This window comes from Bos javanicus, chromosome 2 (assembly GCF_032452875.1).
Source record: "Bos javanicus breed banteng chromosome 2, ARS-OSU_banteng_1.0, whole genome shotgun sequence".
NCBI lineage: Eukaryota > Metazoa > Chordata > Mammalia > Artiodactyla > Bovidae > Bos > Bos javanicus.
The window spans coordinates 89,827,692-89,849,631 of NC_083869.1; the positions used below are offsets into that span (position 1 = coordinate 89,827,692).

The window sequence follows — 21,940 nt, forward strand, 5'->3', positions numbered from 1 at the left end:
AGCAACTATTACACTGAATTTCCTGGGATTTCAGATATGATCTTACTTTCTCCTGTCCTGTATTTAGTTAGATGTGAGAAATGCTGTCTCTTGAGCTATAGATGGGTCCTGTACTTATTTATTTTATTTTTCTTAAATTGAGGTGTATTTGATGTACAAGATTTGTTCTTTCTGTTTTAGCCCTTGCTGCTGCTGCTAAGTCGCTTCAGTCGTGTCCGACTCTGTGCGACCCCATAGACAGCAGCCCACCAGGCTCCCCCGTCCCTGGGATTCTCCAGGCAAGAACACTGGAGTGGGGTGCCATTTCCTTCTCCAATGCACAAAAGTGAAAAAATAAAGTGAAGTCGCTCAGTCATGTCCGACTCCTAGCGACCCCATGGACTGCAGCCCACCAGGCCCCTCTGTCCATGGGATTTTCCAGGCAAGAGTACTGGAGTGGGTTGCCATTGCCTTCTCCAGTTTTAGCCCTTCAGTTCAGTTCAGTTCAGTTGCTCAGTCGTGTCTGACTCTTTGCGACCCCATGAATCGCAGCACGCCAGGCCTCCCTGTCCATCACCAACTCCCAGAGTTCACTCAGACTCACGTCCATCCAGTCAGTGATGCCATCCAGCCATCTCATCCTCTGTCACCCCCTTCTCCTCCTGCCCCCAATCCCTCCCAGCATCAGGGTCTTTCCAATGAATCAGCTCTTCGCATGAGGTGGCCAAACTACTGGAGTTTCAGCTTCAGCATCATTCCTTCCAAAGAAATCCCATGGCTGATCTCCTTCAGAATGGACTGGTTGGATCTCCTTGCAGTCCAAGGGACTCTCAAGAGCCTTCTCCAACACCACAGTTCAAAAGCATCAATTCTAAGGCGCTCAGCCTTCTTCACAGTCCAACTCTCCCATTCATACATGACCACAGGAAAAACCATAGCCTTGACTAGACGGACCTTTGTTGGCAAAGTAATGTCTCTGCTTTTGAATATGCTATCTAGGTTGGTCATAACTTTCCTTCCAAGGAGTAAGCGTCTTTTAATTTCATGGTTGCAGTCACCATCTGCAGTGATTTTGGAGCCCCAAAAAATAAAGTCTGACACTGTTTCCACTGTTTCCCCATCTATTTGCCATGAAGTGATGGGACCAGATGCTATGATCTTCGTTTTCTGAATGTTGAGCTTTAAGCCAACTTTTTCACTCTCCACTTTCACTTTCATCAAGAGGCTTTTGAGTTCCTCTTCACTTTCTGCCATAAGGGTGGTGTCATCTGCATATCTGAGGTTGTTGATATTTCTCCCGGCAATCTTGATGCCAGCTTGTGTTTCCTCCAGTCCAGCGTTTCTCATGATGTACTCTGCATAGAAGTTAAATAAACAGGGTGACAGTATACAGCCTTGACGTACTCCTTTTCCTATTTGGAACCAGTCTGTTGTTCCATGTCCAGTTCTAACTGTTGCTTCCTGACCTGCATACAGATTTCTCAAGAGGCAGATCAGGTGGTCTGGTATTCCCTTAGTATTCACTTAAGAATAAGGAAATGCTTTCTCAGAAAGAGATTGTGTGATCGTCCTCCCATTTTGGTTGTAACCAGTTTTGTTTCATTCATTAGCAAGAAGTTCCCAACTGGACTTGGTGCAGAATGTATAGCTGTTGTATGAGGAGAATCACAAAGATAAAGCCATGACTTGTGATTTTCATGGCTAAATTCCAGTGTCTACCTCCCTTGTTGAGTTATGAACCTCTTGTGGGCCGGGACTGAGTGTGTATTTGTATTTTTCTGTGTTATAGAGATGTGATCAGAGTTGAGCCCTGGGATACCACCATGTAGGTGGGAATCATGGCTTTGCCGTGTCCTAGTTTGTTACCTGGGGCACTTTTTCTAGCCTCTCTGTAGCTCCATTTTCCTTCTGTAAACTGAGTTCATAACAGGACACACCTCATAGGGAGATTAGGAAGAGTGAGTGAGTCGTACTTGTAAAGAACTTAGGGCAGTGCCTTAAACACACACACACATACATTTAGCAGGCATTAAAATATCCATTTTGTGGACATTAGTTAATGTTACTTGTCCATTTTGTTTGTTTAATTTTAGTTGTAAATTGCTGGGCTAGAACTTGCCGTGGCTTTGAGCTTAGCACATGGAGCCTGACCCCAGATCAGTGAGGGACCAGAGAACTGGGATCCAGAGGCCTGTATCAGTATCTGCAAAATAGCTCAAAGATATTGTCTGTTGATGGGTACACAGGACTTTGCCCCAACACTGTTCTTGACTTTGTTTCTCCCTGGTCTCACATTCCCTCCATTCCTTCCTTTCCTGATTAACAGCTGCTTGAATCTGCCCATTGGAACTCAGGGAGGGTCATGGAAACTGGGTGAAGGCTGTTTTCTGTAATCAAAGAAATGCAGGGCCCCACAGGGCCCTGCACAGTATCACTCCTATCCCCATTTTCAAGATGAGCAACCAGAGCACAATAAACTCCCTTTCTAGCTTTTCTCATTAAGTAATAGAGCTGGGATTTGAAAGCTTGACTGCAAAGCCTCTGTTTTTAGCTACTCTGCTGTAAGTGCCATGAGGGTGGTAAGCTTCTGCTGTGTGTCTTCAGAACCTGAAACTGGGTGGCACATTAGAGTTCAGTAAATATTTGTTGGGTGAGTGAACGAAGGAATAAGCTCTATTGGTCGTGGTATGTTTCTAAAACCATTCCTTTGTACCTGTAGAATTTAGCAGACTCCCTTACACCTATCTGTTCCTGTCCTCACAAAAAAGTGAGACTTCTATCCAGAGTATGTGATTTCCCCAAAGCTTTATAGATTTATTCTTCCTTTATTCCATAAGCGTTTATTGAGCACCTACTATGTGCAAATCACCACGCTTGGCCCTATGTGAAGCAGGTATAGAGGCCACAGGTAGAGACTGGCCTCAGAGCCATATTGTGAACAAAGATAAGGTTATCATTTGGCGGCTCATTCTTTTTAAAAATTTTTTTAACTTTTTTTTTGTTTTTAAGTGGCTCATCCTTGAGAAGAATCTTTAGAGAAGTCAGTAGCCTCTTCTTGGAGCAGATGTAGAGGCTTAAGGATTTGGGCTAATCATCTCCGTTCAGTGGCTTTGTGCTTGGTGTCCTCAGGGTTGTGTCACCTGTGTCAGAGACCTAGCAAAGCTGGACTTACACGAGCTCCTGCTTCAAGGTGCCCTGACAGAGCATCTTGTTAAGGAGGGGAGAAGTGAAAGCCCCAAATCACAGACACGTGGACTCTGGACCTTGACCTTGGGCTCTGGCTGGGGTTTTTAGGCTGAATGAAAGATGGTGTTTGCAGATTTTAAGAGGATGTATTTATTCATCTTTTCTCCCTCACTGTTTCTGAAAAGCTTGAAGATTTTTGTGTGCTCTTTTAACTAGGCTAAGATGTAGATTTCTCTAACAGATGCTGCACATTTTTCTGGGAAATTTGCGCAAGTAAACTTTCTCTTCTAACAGAGCAGCAGTGGTTCTGAAAGCCGAAAGTTGATCACAGAGAGAGCTTCGCAAGGGTGTTGACTGGAGCTTGGCTGCTCCTTGGGGTTATGCAGCCCCTTTCCTCGATTTCACTTAATGGAATGGGTGACAACCCAAATCAGCAGCATTTTCCTGTACTGATAGATATAAACAAATCTCAGCAAGGGGAATCGGAGCAGCCATGGTGGCCTCTGCTGCTGAGCTTTGAAAACATGTGGAAGTCTGACACCTGAGATGGTGATGGAGGCTACATTCCCTTAGAGCAGCCACTGTTGCCTGCCAGCTTGAATGCCAAGGAAGAGAAGCCTCGCCCTCTTAACTCCCATGGCATTAGCAGACTATTAAAGATCCTTCCCTGGGAATTGGGCAGGGGGAGAGTGTATGGAACCAGGAAGTCTGTGGTGTATGCTTTTTTTTCCTGGGCATTCTTTTTTAGTGTGGCTGTGCTGGGTCTTTGTTCCTGGGCAGGCTTTTCTCTAGTTGCAGTGAGCAGAGGCTACACTCTAGTTGCAGTGCATGGCCTTCTCATGGCAGTGGCTTCTCTTCGTGAGGAGCATGGGCTCTAGGGCATGTGGGCTTCAGTAGTTGCAGCTCCTAGGTCTAGAGCACAGGCTTAATAGTTGTAGCACATGGGCTTACTTGCTCTGCGGCACGTGGGATCTTTCCAGATCAGGGATCGATCCTGTGTCTCCTGCATTGGCAGGCAGGTTCTTTACTACTGAGCCACCAGGGAAGCCCTTTCTGAGCATTCTTATCCTCTGAGACTTAAGCAACCATTCAGTTGGAAACCTAGAATCACTAATGAAATTTCCCTTTAAATCAATGTGTGTGTGCGTGCATGTGTGCCCTCAGCCATGTCCGACTCTTTGCGAACCCCTGATCTGCAGCCCTCCAGGCTTCTTTGTCCATGAATTCTCCAGGCAAGAATTCTGGAGTGGGTTGCCATTCCCTTCTCCAAGGGATCTTCCAGACCCAGAGATCGAACCTGCGTCTCCTGAATTGGTAGGCAGGTTCCTTACCACTGAGTTACCTGGGAAGCCCTTTAAATCAGTGCTACAAAGCAAACCCTTTTTTCACAGACAGCACAAATCTAGGATATAAAGAAGAATTTTAGGTCCACAAGCCCTTATTGGAGACCCTTGTATTTCAAAATTTAAAAGTTCAGAATGATGATATGGTACATATACTGCAATTTATAGAACATTCCAGTGGGGTCTAGGGTAGTGCCCCATAATCTGTGATTATTTCTACAGCAAAAGAAATGAATATTTGCGCTAAGTGGAATAAAGGCTATAAATAGCTTTTCATTAGTTCAGGAAAGATTTTGTTACAAAACAAGTTAGGGAAAAGAACTTAAGTTCTTCAGAGCTTCTGGAGTTTTGGGATCGTGGAAAAGGTGTGGTGGGTATGTGGAAAAGCAGAGGACTTTAAGGCTGCCTAAGGAACCACAGAAGCCTCTCTTGACATGCACTTGACATGTTTATTATTAATATTGTTTTCTCCTAAGAAAAGCTAATCCTGAAGGAATTACTAGTCATCATTTGTAGCTTAAAAAAAACGTTTGTAAAGTAGCTTATAATTTTGTGTGTCCAGTAAATGGATTGTCCAGTAAAACCCCTGATCGGTGTATCTGAACAAATGGAAAGTCAGGTTTATGCAAGCCCTACCCCCCTTCACTCCCCACTTCCTTTCTCACTCTTCTGTCTTTATTCACCATTTTCCTTCCACTTGGAGGCCTGTCCTTTGCCCTGCTGTTTTTTTGGGGGGAACCACAGCTGAATTACATCTTTCCCATAATTTCCTCTTCAGGTGTCTTGGACCACACTGACTTTCCCTACTCTGATCTCTTATTTTACCTAAACTCCTGCTGCTCTATGTGACATGTCAGTCATTGTTTTATGCACATTTATACACATCCGAGCACTCTGAGTCCAGCCTCCCAGCACCCGGCTCACTGCCACCCCCTCTCCTATGTGATCATTCTGCTCCATGCCCTGACACACGTGGGGTGGCCACCAACCACGGCCGCAAGCACCTTCGTCCCACACTGTCCACGATCCACACTGATGCCCAAGGCCCCGGCAGAGCTGTCGAGGAAACCTCCTGCGGCAATGGCAAGCACCCTTTGGCCCATGGGGGCTCCTTTTCCGCAGGGGATTCCGCCGTTACCCCATGTTGGTGCACTTCACTGGCCGTCCACTTCACCTCCGAAGAAAACAGTCTGTAAACAGACGTGAAACCCTTTGGTGATAGAGGAGCCCAAGATTGGGCTAAAAGGAGACTGTGGTGTGCGATTACCCCTGGGGAGAATTCCTAAGGGAAGTTGATGACAGGTTGGGGAGAGGGGATGGAGTGTATCCTGGATAGATAGTTTGGAGGGAATGGGAAACTGTTGGATGTCATAACTAGGTGAGGTGTGTGTAGAACAGGGAGCTGTGTGTGTGTGTGTGTGTGCCCACGTGCCCACCTTTGGTTAGGAGTTGGGGAGGGAGGTCTTCTGGGTAAATCTTGCATCACTGTCGTAGGACTGAGAGCCGTGGTCAGGCAGGTGGAATACCGTGTTGGTTGGGTAGTCCACCCTGGCAGGCATCTCTGCCTAGAGCATACCTACAGCCTCCCATCTGGTTGGCAAGGTTTTCCCTGCTGGCCCCACTGGTATCTGCGTGCTCTCTCACTTCCACTGCGCTGTGGTGTAACTACCAGCACAGGTCCACATTCATCTTCACTCCTATGCCTCCTGGGTGCCTTGGTCTGCCTCCCAGAGCCCACTTAAGACCAGGACCCTCTTGGAGCCACCACCAGTGCACGAGAGTCACAGCCAGCCCAGGACCTGGCACAATGTCTAAGCCTCCCATAGCAGTTGCTGGCATGAGGCACGTGGTAAGGAAGGTGTGCTCATGGCCACTGGCCCCACTCGTAGATGTAGATACCCCTCCTGCACCTCCTGCTGTGGCCACCATCGTGCAGCTGCTCACACCCACGGCGACCACCCCAGCCCACACCTAACCCCACCCTATCCAACCCCACCTCCTTACCACCACCAACAGCAGGAGCCCTAGCACAAGCCCAGGAGCATCACTGCAGCCACGAGGGGCACCAGCCACAGCCCCTCAGCAGGGAGGAGGGCAGGCACTGGGAGGCCCCAGGTGGGTCATGGTGGAAGCAGTGCTGCTGAGAGGCCAAGCAGTGGTGAGGGCATCCAAGACGGAAGAAGCTGGTGGTAGACAGCTTGGAGTGGGCAAGGTTGCCACTGTGGCCAAAAGGCGTGTCCTGGGGACAGTGGAGGTGGCCTGATCATGCTTGGGCTAGAGCTGCAGGGCCCCAGGGGGCTGCTGTCACAGAGCTGAGGCTGGCGGAGCAAGCGTGAGCTAAAAGGGTGGTAGGGTTGTGCCAGGGAGATCAGTAGGTGGCAGGGGGAGAAGAAGAAAGGCTTCCTTGACCGGGAATCAAACCTAGGCTGCAGTGAATCCTAACCACTGTACCACCAGGGAGCATCAGGGGTTTGTCCCTGGCCTGCTCCTGCTGAACCCAGCACCTCCATGCCACCCGCTCTGTGCCACCTTGGTGCCCACACCTGGCCCAAATGAAGTAGGACAAAGGCCAACAGAGTTTTGCCAAGAAAACCCACTGGTCATAGCAAACACCCTCTTCCAACAACACAAGAGAAGACTCTACACATGGACATCACCAGATGGTCAACACCGAAATCAGATTGGTTATATTCTTTGCAGCCAAAGATGGAGAAGCTTTATACAGTCAACAAAAACAAGACTGGGAGCTGACTGTGGCTCAGGTCATGAACTCCTTATTGCCAAATTCAGACTTAAGTTGAAGAAAGTAGGGAAAACCACTAGACCATTCAGGTATGACCTAAATCAAACCCCTTATGATTATACAGTGGAAATGACAAATAGATTCAAGGGGTTAGATCTGATAGAGTGCCTGAAGAACTATGGACAGAGGTTCATGACATTGTACAGGAGACAGGAATCAAGACCATCCCAAAGAAAAAGAAATGCAAAAAGGCAAAAGATTGTCTGAGGAGACCTTACAAATAGCTGAGAAAAGAAGAAACGCCAAAGGCAAAGAAGAAAAGGAAAGATACATCCATTTGAATGCAGAGCTCCAACGAATAGCAAGGAGAGATAGGAAAACCTTCCTCAGTGATCACTGCAAAGAAATAGAGGAAAACAATAGAATGGGAAAGACTAGAGTCTCTTCAAGAAAATTAGAGATACCAAGGGAACATTTCATGCAAAGATGGGCACAATAAAAGGACAGAAATGGTATGGACCTAACAGAAGCAGAAGATATTAAGAAGAGATGGCAAGAATACATAGAATAACTATACAAAAAAGATCTTCATGACCCAGATAATCACAATGGTGTGATCACTCACCTAGAGCCAGATATCCTGGAATGTGAAGTCAAGTGGCCTTAGGAAACATCACTATGAACAAAGCTAGTGGAGGTGATGGAATTCCAGTTGAGCTATTTCAAATCCTGAAAGATGATGCTGTGAAAGTGCTGCACTCAAATATACCAGCAAATTTGGAAAACTCAGCAGTGGCCACAGGACTGGAAAAGGTCAATATTCATTCCAATCCCAAAGAAAGGAAATGCCAAGCAACGTTCAAACTACCACACAATTGCACTCATCTCACATGCTAGCAAAGTAATGCTCAAAATTCTCCAAGCCAGGCTTCAACAGTATGTGAACCAAGAATTTCCAGATGTTCAAGCTGGATTTAGAAAAGGCAGAGAAACCAGAGGTCAAATTGCCAACATCCTTTGGCAATTATAGAAAAAGCAAGAGAATTCTAGAAAAATATCTATTTCTGCTTTATTGACTATGCCAAAACTTTTGACTGTGTGGATCACAACAAACTGTGGAAAATTCTTAAAGAGATGGGAATAGCAGACCACCTGACCTGCCTCCTGAGAAATCTGTATGCAGGTCAGGAAGCAACAGTTAGAACTGGACATAGAACAACAGACTGGTTCCAAATTGGGAAAGGTATACCTCAAGGCTGTATATTGTCACCCTGCTTATTTAACTTATATGCAGAGTACATCATGAGAAATGCCAGGCTGGATGAAGCACAAACTGGAATCAAGATTGCCAGGAAAAATATCAATAACCTCAGATATGCAGATGACACCACCCTTATGGCAGATACTAAAGGGGAACTAAAGAGCCTCTTGATGAAAATGAAAGAGGAGAGTGAAAAAGCTGACTTAAAACTCAACATTCAGAAAACTAAGATCATGGTATCTGGTCCCATCACTTCATGGCAAATAGATGGGGAAACAGTGGAGACAGTGACAGACTTTATTTTCTTGGGCTCCAGCATCACTGCAGATGGTGACTGCAGCCATGAAATTAAAAGACACTTGTTCCTTGGAAGAAAAGCAATGACCAACCTAGATAGCATATTAAAAAGCAGAGACGTTACTTTGCCGACAAATGTCCGTCTAGCCAAGGCTATGGTTTTTCCAGTAGTCTTGTATGGATGTGAAAGTTAGACTATAAATAAAGCTGAGTGCTGAAATATTGATGCTTTTGAACTATGGTGTTGGAGAAGACTCTTGAGAGTCCCTTGGACTGCAAGGACATCCAACCAGTCCATCCTAAAGGAAATCAGTCCTTAATATTCTTTGGAAGGACTGATGCTAAAGCTGAAAGTCCAATACTTTGGCTACCTGATGCGACCCTTGATGCTGGGAAAGATTGAAAGCAGGAGGAGAAAGGGGACGATAGATGATGAGATGGATGGCATCACTGACTCGATGGACATGAGTTTGAGCAAGCTCCAGGAGTTGGTGATGGACAGGGAAGCCTGACGTGCTGCAGTCCATGGAGTTGCAAAGAGTTGATCACAACTGAGCAACTGAAATGACTGATATTCTTTGCTTCTCCAACAAGGGTGTGGGCTTCTTGAAGAATAGGAACTACATGGTTTACTTCATCTGTATCCTGTAACCATAGTGTTTCTCTAACACAGGAAGAGGAACTTTGTAAAGCATGAGTTTTGAGGTCAAGCAAGTTTTAATAGATGAGAATAATTTGTTCCCCTTTAGGAGCTTTGTGATGCATGTTGGCCTTAAAGCTTCTGAGCAGTCTTTACTTCTGAGTAAAGAAACCTGGTTAAGTCTTGTCAATCTTGCATTTGTCCTTCATGTTTGACCTCAAAACTCCCCTTTCCACTAAGAATATAATGCACACTTGTGTTGCATTCATCTGCTTTGTAATAACTTGAGCTTGGTTTATTAAAGTTACTCAGTAAGTGATTGTAAATAGACTGGTGAAGCAGCCACCCTTTCTTTTATATTCTATACATTTATTTAATGAATCCCAGTTTGTAGGTAGTATTAAGATAAATGTGAGCTCATTTCAGTCAAAACACATTCTAACTGAATGGAGTCATGACATTTTACTGTATTTGATTTTTTGGATTTCATCTCAGTAGTCCCCAAACTGGTGGGCAGTGCTGATTCTAGCTTTTCCCTAATAGCCCTGTACTGTCAGGCCAGAAGAAACCCCTTTCAGGAAGTTAATAAAGGAACAGCTGAATTTTACAGAGCTAGGGCTGGGTCAGGTGTGGAGTTTCCAAGATGAGTAGGAGAAGTGGGACTTCTGCAGTCGGTTGAAGTTTTATTTTCCAAACTCAACACCCACATTTTTCTTCCTCTAGTTGCAAAGAAGGACAGGGAAGTTACTGTTGATGCATGGGGGTGCAGAATCTGAATCTGGCTACTGAGTCCCTTTTAGTTAGCTTTCACCCTAAGGGGCTTCCCAGGTGGCACTAGTGTTAAAAGAACCTGCCTGCCAATGCAGGAGACATAAGAAACATGGGTTTGATCCCTGAGTTGGGAAGATCTCCTGGAGGAGGAAATAGCAACCCACTCCAGTATTCTTGCTTGTGCAACCCTATGGGCTGTAGCCTGCCGGGTTCCTCTGTCCATGGAGTTGCACAGAGTCAGACACGACTGAAGTGACTTGGCACACTGGTTTCTAAGGAAGTAGATTTCATGCAAGAGAGGCATTGCAGGCAGGCTCTATGATTTGTGGTGAAGTGGCTGCCTTTATATTCTTTAAAACTAATATCTTAAAAATTTTTTTATTTTCTTACTTTATATTTATTTTTGACTGTACTGGGTCCTTGTTGCTGCACATGGGCTTTCTCTGATTGTGGTGAGCAGGGGCTGCCCTGTTGTGGAGTGCTGGCTTCCCGCTGCAGTGGCTTCTCTTGTTGCGGAGCACAGGCTCTAGGCACACAGGGTTTGGTAGTTGCAGCACGTGGGGTTACCTGCCCCATGGCATGTGGGATCTTCCTGGACCAGGGACCGAACCCATGTCCCCTGCATTGGCAAGTGAATTCTTAACCTCAGGACCACAAGGGAAGTCCCCAAACTAATATCTTATATTTGAATAAGCACTCACAGTTTGCAAAGCATCTTGACAGAAATGTCAGTGAATCCTTACAGCCACCCTCTGGAGGACATGGTTTAGTCACTGATCCATTTTATAGATGAGTAAGTTACAGATGTCATTTCTTCAAAGTCACACTATCATGAACTTCATCCTGTATACACTGGCTTATATCCATGTTCTTGCTGGGTCAAGAAAACACAACAGCTAGCCTCAGTCCTCCCGGAGAAGGCAATGGCAACCCACTCCAGTACTCTTGCCTGGAAAATCCCATGGACGGAGGAGCCTGGTAGGCTGCAGTCCATGGGGTCGCTAAGAGTCGGACACGACTAAGCGACTTCACTTTCACTTTTCACTTCTGTGCATTGGAGAAGGAAATGGCAACCCACTCCAGTGTTCTTGCCTGGAGAATCCCAGGGATGGGGGAGCCTGGTGGGCTGCCATCTGTAGGGTCGCACAGAGTCGGACACGACTGAAGTGACTTAGCAGTAGCAGCCTCAGTCCTCATCATCTGATAGAGAAAAAGGTGTGTTATTAATGGGAAATGCCAGCTGGGATCTCTTCAGACTGTGTCCATTGGGTGAGTGTTGCCTGAATATTTTAAGGATCCTCTGTCTTTGTCTGAGGCCCATCCAGGTCTGGTGTTCTGATTGGCCTTATGCTTGGCCTTGAGGACCTGTATGGCTTTTGGATCCACTTCCAGCTTTATTCTTTTTCCTTCTCTTCTAGACCGCAGATTCCCATCTCCTTCTTAGCTCTTCTGTTAGTGTAAGTTAGCCTTCTTTCAGGACCAGACAAGGTTTAGACCCGTATGTGGGTGGAAGAGTCAGGACTGAAACTCAGACCTTGTGATTCCAAGGCTTTCTCTTTTACCCAGTTTCATGCAGTGGCCTGCTGACTGCCTTGCGACAGCCCAGCCAGAGCCTGCAGGCAGCCCAGATCAAAGCAAGAAATTAAGTAAGGTGCAGGATAGCATGGGTTCTGTTCAGCCCCTGCATACAAGGATGGAAAGGGAGGAAGTGGCTTTCTTTCAAGGGCTTTGATAATGGAGTCAATCTATCAGTGAAAAGAGGCTTTTGAGGAGACTAACAAGTAAACAAAAGAGTTTTGAGTCTGGTGTTTCTCTGTTTGCTTCTGCCCCCTAGAGGAGAGAATGCTCCATGATTGGAGAGTGACTCCTGAAAGGGAGAGTTTGGAATAAAGCAGAGGGGATAGCACTGGGGTCCCTGTCCAGGTTCTCTCATGGTACAGCCCCACCTGAGCACAGAACTGGGCACTGAAGCCTTGCCTACACCCTCAGAAACCTTGCCTAGCGAGAGGTGCTGCTGCGCCTTGTCTACCACTCCGGGACCCTATGTAGACAAGTGAGGTTGCTTGTCATAGGATTTTAAAGAGATTGGCACCTTCTTTATATCTCTTCATTATGGCGTTTTGTACACACACACACACACACACACACACACACACACATATATACATATAATTCATTGGTTTTTTTGCCCTTAACTCCTGGTCTGGCAGAAGAACAACAGTGAATAGCTTAACTACATTCTTGCTGCTACTACTGCTGCTAAGTCACTTCAGTCGTGTCCAACTCTGTGCGACCCCATAGACAGCAGCCCACCAGGCTCCCCCGTCCCTGGGATTCTCCAGGCAAGAACACTGGAGTGGGTTGCCATTTCCTTCTCCAATGCATGAAAGTGAAAAGTGAAAGTGAAGTCGCTCAGTCGTGTCCGACTCCTAGCGACCCCATGGACTGCAGCCTACCTTCTCTGCTCAGGACCTTTAAAGCCTCAGAAAAGAAAATGTTAGTTGCTCAATCGTGTCCAACTCTTTGCAACTCCATGGACTGTAGCCCTCCAGGCTCCTTTGTCCCTGAAATTCTCCAGGCAGGAATACTGGAGTGGGTAGCCATTTGCTTCTCCAGGAGATCTTCCCAACCCAGGAATAGAACCTTCACTGCAGATAGATTCTTTACCGTCTGAGCCACCAGGGTAAAGCCTCAAACTATGACACAAAAAGCAGAAACAGACCATGTTTAGAATTGTGATCCAGTGTCTCTTGAGCTTTCCTTACTCCTGTGTTTTTCATCTTTCTTTTTCCAGACATTCTTCGGGACACCTTCACTTCCCTGGGCTATGAAGTCAAGCATTTCTTATATCTCACTGTGAAAGATATAACCAACATTCTACGCCAAGTTGCCCAGATGCCCCAGCACCAAGACTCTGACAGCTTTGCTTGTATCCTGGTGAGCCGAGGGGGCTCCCAGAGCGTGTTTGGCGTGGATCAGACTCACTCTGGGGTCCCTTTGGATCATATCAGAAGAATGTTCATGGCAGACACGTGCCCCTCTCTCTCAGGGAAGCCAAAGCTCTTTTTTATTCAGAGCTATGTGAAATCAGAGGGCCAGCTGGAGGACAGCAGCTTCCTGGAGGTGGACGGGCCGTCAGTGAAAAGTGCAGACTCCAAGGCCAGACAGCCTGGGCCCTACCAAGATTTGATTCACCGAGAAGCTGACTTCTTCTGGAGCCTGTGCAAAGCAGATGTGTCCCTGCTGGAGGGGCCCTCCAGCTCACCCTCATTGTACCTGAAGTGCCTCTCCCAGAAACTGTGGAAAGAAAGGTGAGCCGCCCAATCTGTGATGGATCCTGGCCCCAATTGTTTATTTTCTGCTGCCAAGATGGAAGGGCCTTCCCAAGTGGTGCTAGTGGTAAAAAAAACCCACCTGCCAACACAGGAGGCATAAGAGATGTGGGTTCGATCCCTGGGTTGGGAAGATCCCCTGGAGGAGGGCATGGCAACCCACTTCAGTATTCTTGCCTGGAGAATCCCGTGGACAGAGGAGCCCGGCAGGCTACAGTCTTTAGGGTCGCAAAGAGACGGACATGACTAAAGCGACTTAGCACGCACACATGCGCCAAGATGGAAGTGCCGCTGTTTGATGCCCTTCTCTTCAGGGGGATTTTTTTCATTCCTTGTTGCGGTTGCCTTAAGAGTCTGAGATAGATTCTGCACAGTTTATGAATTTATGCTTCTTACTGGGAAGAAAACCACCACCACCACCACCACCACCAAACCATGAGATATAGATGCTGAAAGCAGAACATAACAAGCAGTTTTAATCCATCTTACCAGAACCAACCTGTTAACCAAATCTCAATATATTACCTTCCAGATCTTTTTTGGATCCCATACAATTATACATAAGCATGTGTTTTAAGCCAAAATGAAATCATAATCTACTGTTACTTTATAACATGCTTTTAGTTTGTGTAACAGCTTATTTTTACATGTCAGGAATCACATTTCTATAGCATTTTACTACCTGCAGAGTAGTCCATAATATGGTTACAGCATAATTTCCTTGGCCAGTCTTTAGTCTTTGCGCAATATTTTGCATTGGGCAATGTTTTTACATCTTTTTAGGTCAGTATTTGTGCTTATTCTTAATTGTTTTATTGAAGGGAAAATTCCAAGAAGTGGAATTACTGTATCAAATGACAAGATGTTTTTACATCTTTTTAGGTCAGTATTTGTGCTTATTCTAAATTGTTTTATTGAAGGGAAAATTCCAAGAAGTGGAATTACTATGTCAAATGACAAGCATTAAATTATTAAATTACTGTGTCAAATGACAAGCATTAAAAAATATGTTTATTTATTTATGACCTCACTGGGTCTTCCTTGCTGCACTCAGGCTTTTCTTTAGTTGCAGAGAGTGATGGCTGCTCTTCCTTGCAGTCTGCGGACTTCTCATTGCAGTGATTTCTCTTGTTGCAGAGCACAGGCTCTAGAGTACGGGCTCAGTAATTGTAGCACACAAGCTTAGTTACCCTCTGGCATGTGAAATCTTCCCAGATCAAAGGCTTGTCCCCGGCATTGGCAGGCAGACTCTTAACCATTGGACCACCAGGGAAGTCCAATAAGCATGTTAAAAACCTTTGATACATCTTATCAGATTGTCTTCTAGGACAGTTAGACCAGCTTTTAAAAAAATTTTGGCCATGCCATGTGGCTTGAGGGACTTTAGTTTCTCAATCAGAGATTGAACCCAGAACCCTGGTAGTGAGAGCATTGAGTCCTAACCACCAGACTGCAGGGAATTCCCATAGGGCTGCTTTTATGAGACTGTCTACATCCCTGAGTTTTCACTAATACTGTGTGCTCTTTTATTTCCCCACGTCTTGACAATTTGATGGGTAAAAAATGGTACCAGATAGTACAGGTTTGCAAGTCTTTGTTGCTTGGACATTTTTGATGATTATTGGCAAGAATACTTTTCTAAGGGAACCATCAGCGGTCTGGTGTTCCTTTAGGGGGAAGCAAGCCTCACTGTGCCTCAAATGAAGATTAGTAGTCCCTTTTCAGTTGCCCACTAATTACAATTTAGAGTATCTCCAAGTCACTTGTGAAAGGCATCTTTCGTCGCTTGGGGGACCCCAGGAATAAATCTCAGGGCCTGGGACACCTAGCCTCCTCAAGGATGGCTCAACAGTAAAGGGAGGGCTAGAGCAGGGGTGACTCAGCCTTCTAAGTGGAAATGCCATGGGCCAGCCACATCGTTGGCCTGTCCTTTTACATTCATCCTGCATTTGCACAGAGTTGCCTCTTGGGGGAGGGGACTGTGGTCGTCAAACCAGACTGCTGCAAACCTATTTAGATCATTTGCTAAGCAGCTTGTAGACTATTTAGAAAGGGACAGTTTTACAGCACTTTCATATCTGTGAGTTGATTTCATTCTGATGATAATCTGTCTCCTCATTGATAATTGCATGGGATTAATTTTTGCCTTCTACGTTCCCTCCAGAAAGCACTCGCTCCTGGAACTCCACACTGAACTCAACCGCCTGGTGTATGATTGGAACAGCAAAGTGTCTGCTAAGGAGCGATACTACGTCTGGCTGCAGCACACTTTGAGAAAGAATCTCTTCCTCTCTCACAAATAAAAAGTCAACATCACGGCGGGTGAGAACCTGCTTCCTGTTGTATCTCCATATGGCAGAAAGTGCAGAGAACAGGCTGTCTTGTGTCTCTTTCCTTGGGCTTCCCTGGTGGCTCAGTGGTAAAGAATTCACCTGCAATGCAGGAGTGAGTCACAGGAGACGCAGGTTCAATCCCTGGGTCAGGAAGATCCCCTTTGAGGACGCATGGCAACCCACTCCAGTATTCATGCATAGAGAATCCCATGGACAGAGGAGCCCAGCAGGCTACAGTCCATGGGGTCCCAAGAGTTGGACACAACTTAGCAACTAAACTACCACCATCCAAAAACAGTAGAGCATTTTTTGCAAATGTTCATGAAACATTTACCACAACAGACTATATTCTGGGCCATAAAATAATATATTTAAGAGGATTGAAACCACACAAAATATATTCTCAGACTATGAAGAAATTAGCCTAAAAATAGCATCTGAAAAATCTACAAATATTTGGAAATCAGACAGCACACTTATAAATACCCCTGTTCAAAAAAGTCTAGGGAAATTGGAAAATGTCTTTAATTGAATACAATGAAAATACAAATAGCAAAATTTGTGGCATACAGCTAGTAAGATTGATCTCTAGTTCGGCAGAGTTGGAAAGAATCAGACACGACTGAGCTACTGTGCATTCTAGCACACATGCACTAGAATGATAAGGGAAAAGGCACACAAATTAGGAGTGTTAGTAAGGAAAGACACCACTACAGATTCCATAGGGACATTAAAGCTGAAATATTTATTGGCAGATTTATGCTGATAAACTTTTATGAAATTGACTATATCCTTAAGAGACAAACTGCCAAAGCTCACTCAAGGTGCAAAGAATCACATGGACAGAGGAGCGTGGCAGGCTACATGGGATCTCAAAGAGTTGGACATGGCACATATGCATACCTTTCCTCCTTGGATTGGAGAGCATGACCTGGAAGAGTATTATTGCTTAAAATATCCCGAAAGGGGGACCTCCCTGGCAGTTCAGAGATTAAGACTCTGTACTTCCGCTGCAGGGGACTTGAGTCTGATCCTTTGTTGGGAAACTGATCCCATGTGCCACTTGCCACTTGGAGGGAAAAAAAAAAAATACAAAGCAAAAAACAAAACAGCAATAAAAGTTATTTATTAAATTATATTAAATTATATTATGTTGTCTGTTTACTTTTGTCACTTTTGTTAATACCATTTGTCAGCTCACAGATTTCAAGGAGAAGAGCGTTAAGGGTTTGCTTGTGTGTTTTGCTCACTGGCAAGGGTTATGGAGTGGAGTAGAGGTACTTTGATTCCAGGAGCAGGCCTTCAAGATGAGAGGAATAAGGACTTGCCATCCCTTGCCTACTTCACAGAATTGTTCCAAGGATGAAATGAGAGAGCCTTTATGATCATACCCAATGGCTGCACTGCTGATGCCATGCGCACATAGCTGTTATTATTAATAGCACACTGTGGAGGAGTTATTTTGAAAACGTTGAATCAAAGCTTGAAAACTGGTAAGGATTTTGGCAGGTTGAGATGGAGAAGAGAATACGTTGCAGAAGAAACAGATCAAATGAAGGAGCAGGGGAAATGCAAGGCATGTTTTAAAAACCATGAGTGTAACTTTTAGCTGGAGTGTAGAATGTGAACAATGGTGACAAGCCAGGAGATGCCTGGCATGTGGTTGGCATGTGAAAAGCTGAAAAGACTAAAAGAGCTGTCTTTTAGTCAGCTCTCATGTAAGTTATTTTTCCTTACTTTAATGGTGGAGTTTGAACTACTTTGACACTTTTGTTTATAAACATTTGATTATTAAATGCCTTATTTCATTGAGTATAGTTTTTAAGTAAAGTTTTTTAGGCATGCTAAAAGAGAATTATATTAGGAGAATATAATTATATTAGAGAATTATATCAATATAATGGATATTCATGTACCCACAACCCAGCTTAAAGGAAATGTTCTAAAATCTTCAGAGAAGACTCTGAAGATATTGCTTAAGTAATAGCCCTAAATATAAAAGAGATAAATATATTAAAATACTTCAAACTTTATAATAATCCCCCAACTGAAAATTCATCCAGTGTTCAGTAATAGGGGCATAATTATGCTGAAAAGTCCAGTGGTTGGAATTCTATATAACTGTTAAAATTATATATACAAATAATAAAGGCTTACATAAGTTGTTCTTAGCTCATCACACAAATTATCTCATTTAATCCTCAGAACAGCTCAATGAGGTAGGTATTTTTGTCCCCTTTATTATTTATTCCCACTTTATAGATGAGGAGAGTGAACACAGTAATATTAAGTAGATTATCCGTGGTCACCCTAGCTGAGGATATAAACTCAAGCCATAATCAGAGCATTTAAAAAAGTATTTATTTATTTATTTGGCTGTGCCAGGTCTTAGTTGCAGCACATGGGATCTTCAGGCTTCATTGTGGCATGCAGGGTCTTAGTTGCAGCATGCAGGAATTTTTAGGTGTGATATGTGGGATCTAGCTCCCTGACCAGGGATTGAATCTGGGCCCCCTTGGGAGTGTGGGGTCCTAGCCACTGGGCCAGCAGGGAAATCCCAACAGAGCCTTTACTTTTATAGTAAGTATATTTAAAGCAAAAACAAACAAACAAATGTCTCAGGAAAACAAAAGCCCAGAAAGAAATATTCCAAAAGTGGTATACTGATGACAGGACTATGGCTGATATTTTTTGTTTTCCAAACCCTCATCTCTACATATTTGAGAATACTGCTTTCTAGAGTAAAGACTAGGTAATTCTTTCAACTTTTGACTCATTGGTTCTTCGGTGCTAAAGAAACAACTCTTCTCTAGTTCTGTCTTCACTTCTCTGTCTGGTCTTTAGTCTTTTTCAGTAGCAGGATGCCTATTCTCAGGGCTGCTGTTCTAGGCCACTGGCTAGAAGGACTGACTCATCAACCTCAGTTCCATTGCAGCCCCCAACCCCTTCCATCCTTTTCCATGAATGAGCCATGGTTGGTGTCACTTGACACCTTCTGTCTGCAGTTTGAAATGGGGATCTCTTTGCTAAGATTCTAGGAGCAAGTTTTCAGGATTGAGGTCAGCCTTGTCAGTTTGTCTGTGTAGCAGACCCTGCTTACTGTCCCAAATACCATTCTCTTTATCCCTAGTAATAGAAGTCTTAATTTGATACTGAGCACAAAGCCTCACAGAATACAGCCTAGATGTCCAGGTTGTGCTACCATTAAAGAGTTCAGTTCAGTTCAGTTTAGTCGCTCAGTCGTGTCCGACTCTTTGAGATCCCATGAATCGCAGCATGCCAGGCCTCCCTGTCCATCACCAACTCCCAGAGTTCACTCAGACTCACGTCCATCGAGTCAGTGATGCCATCCAGCCATCTCATCCTCTGTTGTCCCCGTCTCCTCCCACCTTCAATCTTTCCCAACATCAGGGTCTTTTCAAATGAGTCAGCTCTTTGCATCAGGTGGCCAAAATATTGGAGTTTCAGCTTCAGCATCAGTCCTTCCAATGAACACCCAGGACTGATCTCCTTTAGGATGGACTGGTTGGATCTCCTTGCAGTCCAAGGGACTCTCAAGAGTCTTCTCCAACACCACAGTTCAAAAGCATCAATTCTTCGGCGCTCAGCTTTCTTCACAGTCCAACTCTTGCATCCATACATGACCACAGGAAAAACCATAGCCTTGACTAGATGAACCTTTGTTGACAAAGTAATGTCTCTGCTTTTTAATATGCTGTCTAGGTTGGTCATAACTTTCCTTCCAAGGAGTAAGTGTCTTTTAATTTCATGGCTGCAATCACCATCTGCAGTGATTTTGGAGCCCCAAAAATAAAGTCTGACACTATTTCCCCTGTTTCCCCATCTAATTGACATGAAGTGATGGGACCAGATGCCATGATCTTAGTTTTCTGAATGTTGAGCTTTAAGCCAACTTTTTCACTCTCCATTTTCACCTTCATCAAGAGGCTCTTTAATTCTTCTTCACTTTCTGCCATAAAGGTGGTGTCATCTGCATATCTGAGGTGATTGATATTTCTCCTGGCAATCTTGATTCCAGCTTGTGCTTCCTCTAAACCAGCGTTTCTCATGATGTACTCTGCGTATAAGTTAAATAAGCAGGGTGACAATATACAGCCTTGACGTACTCCTTTTCCTATTTGGAGCCAGTCTGTTGTTCCATGTCCAGTTCTAACTGCTGCTTCCTGACCTGCATATAGGTTTCTCAAGAGGCAGGTCAGGTGGTCTGGTATTCCCATTTCTTGAAGAATTTTCCACAGTTTATTGTGATCCACACAGTCAAAGGCTTTGGCATAGTCAATAAAGCAGAAATAGATGTTTTTCTGGAACTCTCGCTTTTTCAAGGATCCAGCAGATGTTGGCAATTTGGTCTCTGGTTCCTCTGCCTTTTCTAAAACCAGCTTGAACATCTGGAAGTTCACAGTTCATGTATTGCTGAAGCCTAACCCTCCTACAAATGCTGTAGACCTGAGTTCAGTCCCTGGGTCTGGAAGATCCCCTGGAGGAGGGCATAGTGACCCACTCCAGTATTCTTGCCTGGAGAATCCCAATGGACAGAAGAGCTGGTGGGCTATAGTCCATGGGATCACCAACAGTAGGACACGACTGAAGTGATGTAGCACACATACACACGGTTTGGCTTATACCTTGTTATTTGATTAAAATATTTATGCCTGTTTTAAGTTTAAAATAAAAGTTTGCTTAGATCATTTTAATTTGTAATTATTGTTTTAAAATGTATGTATGGTTAAAAATGTAATGTTAAAACCTGAACTGATCAGCCTGATATTCTGTGATGACCTCAAGGGGTAGGATGGTAAGAGGAGATGGAAGTTAAGAGGGAGGAGTTATGTATATACACTATGACTGATTCATTTTGTATGGCACAAGTCAACATTGTAAAGCAATTATCCTCTAATTGAAAATAAATAAAAATAAAATTTAAAAACCTGAGCTGACCTAAGTTTTTGATATGTCTGGTGGTGTCATTTATTTTCTTTTATATTTTTGTGTTAGAGAGATGGAGATGCTTTCTTTGTTAAGACATTAGTAGGACTTGGACACTGTCCTCATAGGAGAGGTAATCCTCATAACAGATGTAATCCACAAGGAAGAGTTCTAACTGAATTATTAATATAGACCACCTTTTGGACCTGGTTTACAGTGGGTAAGAGTTTGAAAAATACATACACAGAACTGGGTATAAAAAAGAAATAGTAAATCTGCACATATGTTTAGGATTACCAAAGATAATGACTGCAAAGGACCCACTGTTTGTAAATCCACAATTTCTTGTTTCCCAGCCAGACCCTTTCTTGTCTACAGCATCCCCAGAGGCGGAAATGTAGTACTCAATCAAGACCATTAAATGAAATGTCTGATTTTTCAAGAATTTATTCTCTCCTCTATTCCAAGAAACACTTACACTAAACATCTTCTTGTGCCATACCAAAGCTACCAGACCCATGCATTCAAATTTTTCCACTTTGGCTCTATCAAATACTTGATAAGCAAACATTCAAGAAATACAAATTCTCTTCAACAAATTCCTCTGCAATATCAGCTGGTATATACCAAGGACCACGGATTAATTGAACTCCCCACTAGATACATGGAGGGTCACCTAAAACATAGGTTACAGGTGAACAAGTACTTGTATATAGGTGTTCATAGCAGTAAATTCACAGCAGTTGGAAGCAACTCGAATGTACATCAGCAGATGAATGGATTAAGCATACGTGGTATATCCATAAAATACAGTTATTTATCCATAAGAAAAAATTAAGTACTGATCAATGCTACAACACAGATGAACCTTGAAAACATTATGCTAAGTAAAAGAAGTCAGGAACAAAAGGTCACATATTGTATGATAGCATTTATGTGAAATACCCAGAATAGGTAAATCCATAGAGAAAAATAGCAGATTAGCAGTTGCCAGAGACTGGGGTAAGGGGGTATTGGGGAAAGACTGCTTACGCGGGGACAAGGTCTCCTCTGAGGTTCTTAAAATGTTTGGAACTAGATAGAGGTAATGGTCGCATTAACACTGTAA

At 44.1% G+C, this 21,940-nt stretch overlaps 1 protein-coding gene across 9 annotated transcripts in view; it reads left to right on the forward strand.

Annotated features, from left to right (window-relative positions):
• CFLAR (CASP8 and FADD like apoptosis regulator) overlaps positions 1 to 20,838 on the forward strand; it is a 58,188-nt gene extending 37,350 nt beyond the window's left edge. For all 9 annotated transcript variants that reach the window (XM_061381543.1, XM_061381509.1, XM_061381503.1 and 6 more), the window contains 2 exons: positions 13,015 to 13,531; positions 15,717 to 20,838. In XM_061381543.1, coding sequence (XP_061237527.1) covers positions 13,015 to 13,531; positions 15,717 to 15,855 — 656 coding nt within the window. In that variant the 3' untranslated portion in view covers positions 15,856 to 20,838. The remainder of the gene's footprint in view (positions 1 to 13,014; positions 13,532 to 15,716) is intronic.
• Positions 20,839 to 21,940: the final 1,102 nt, after the last annotated feature.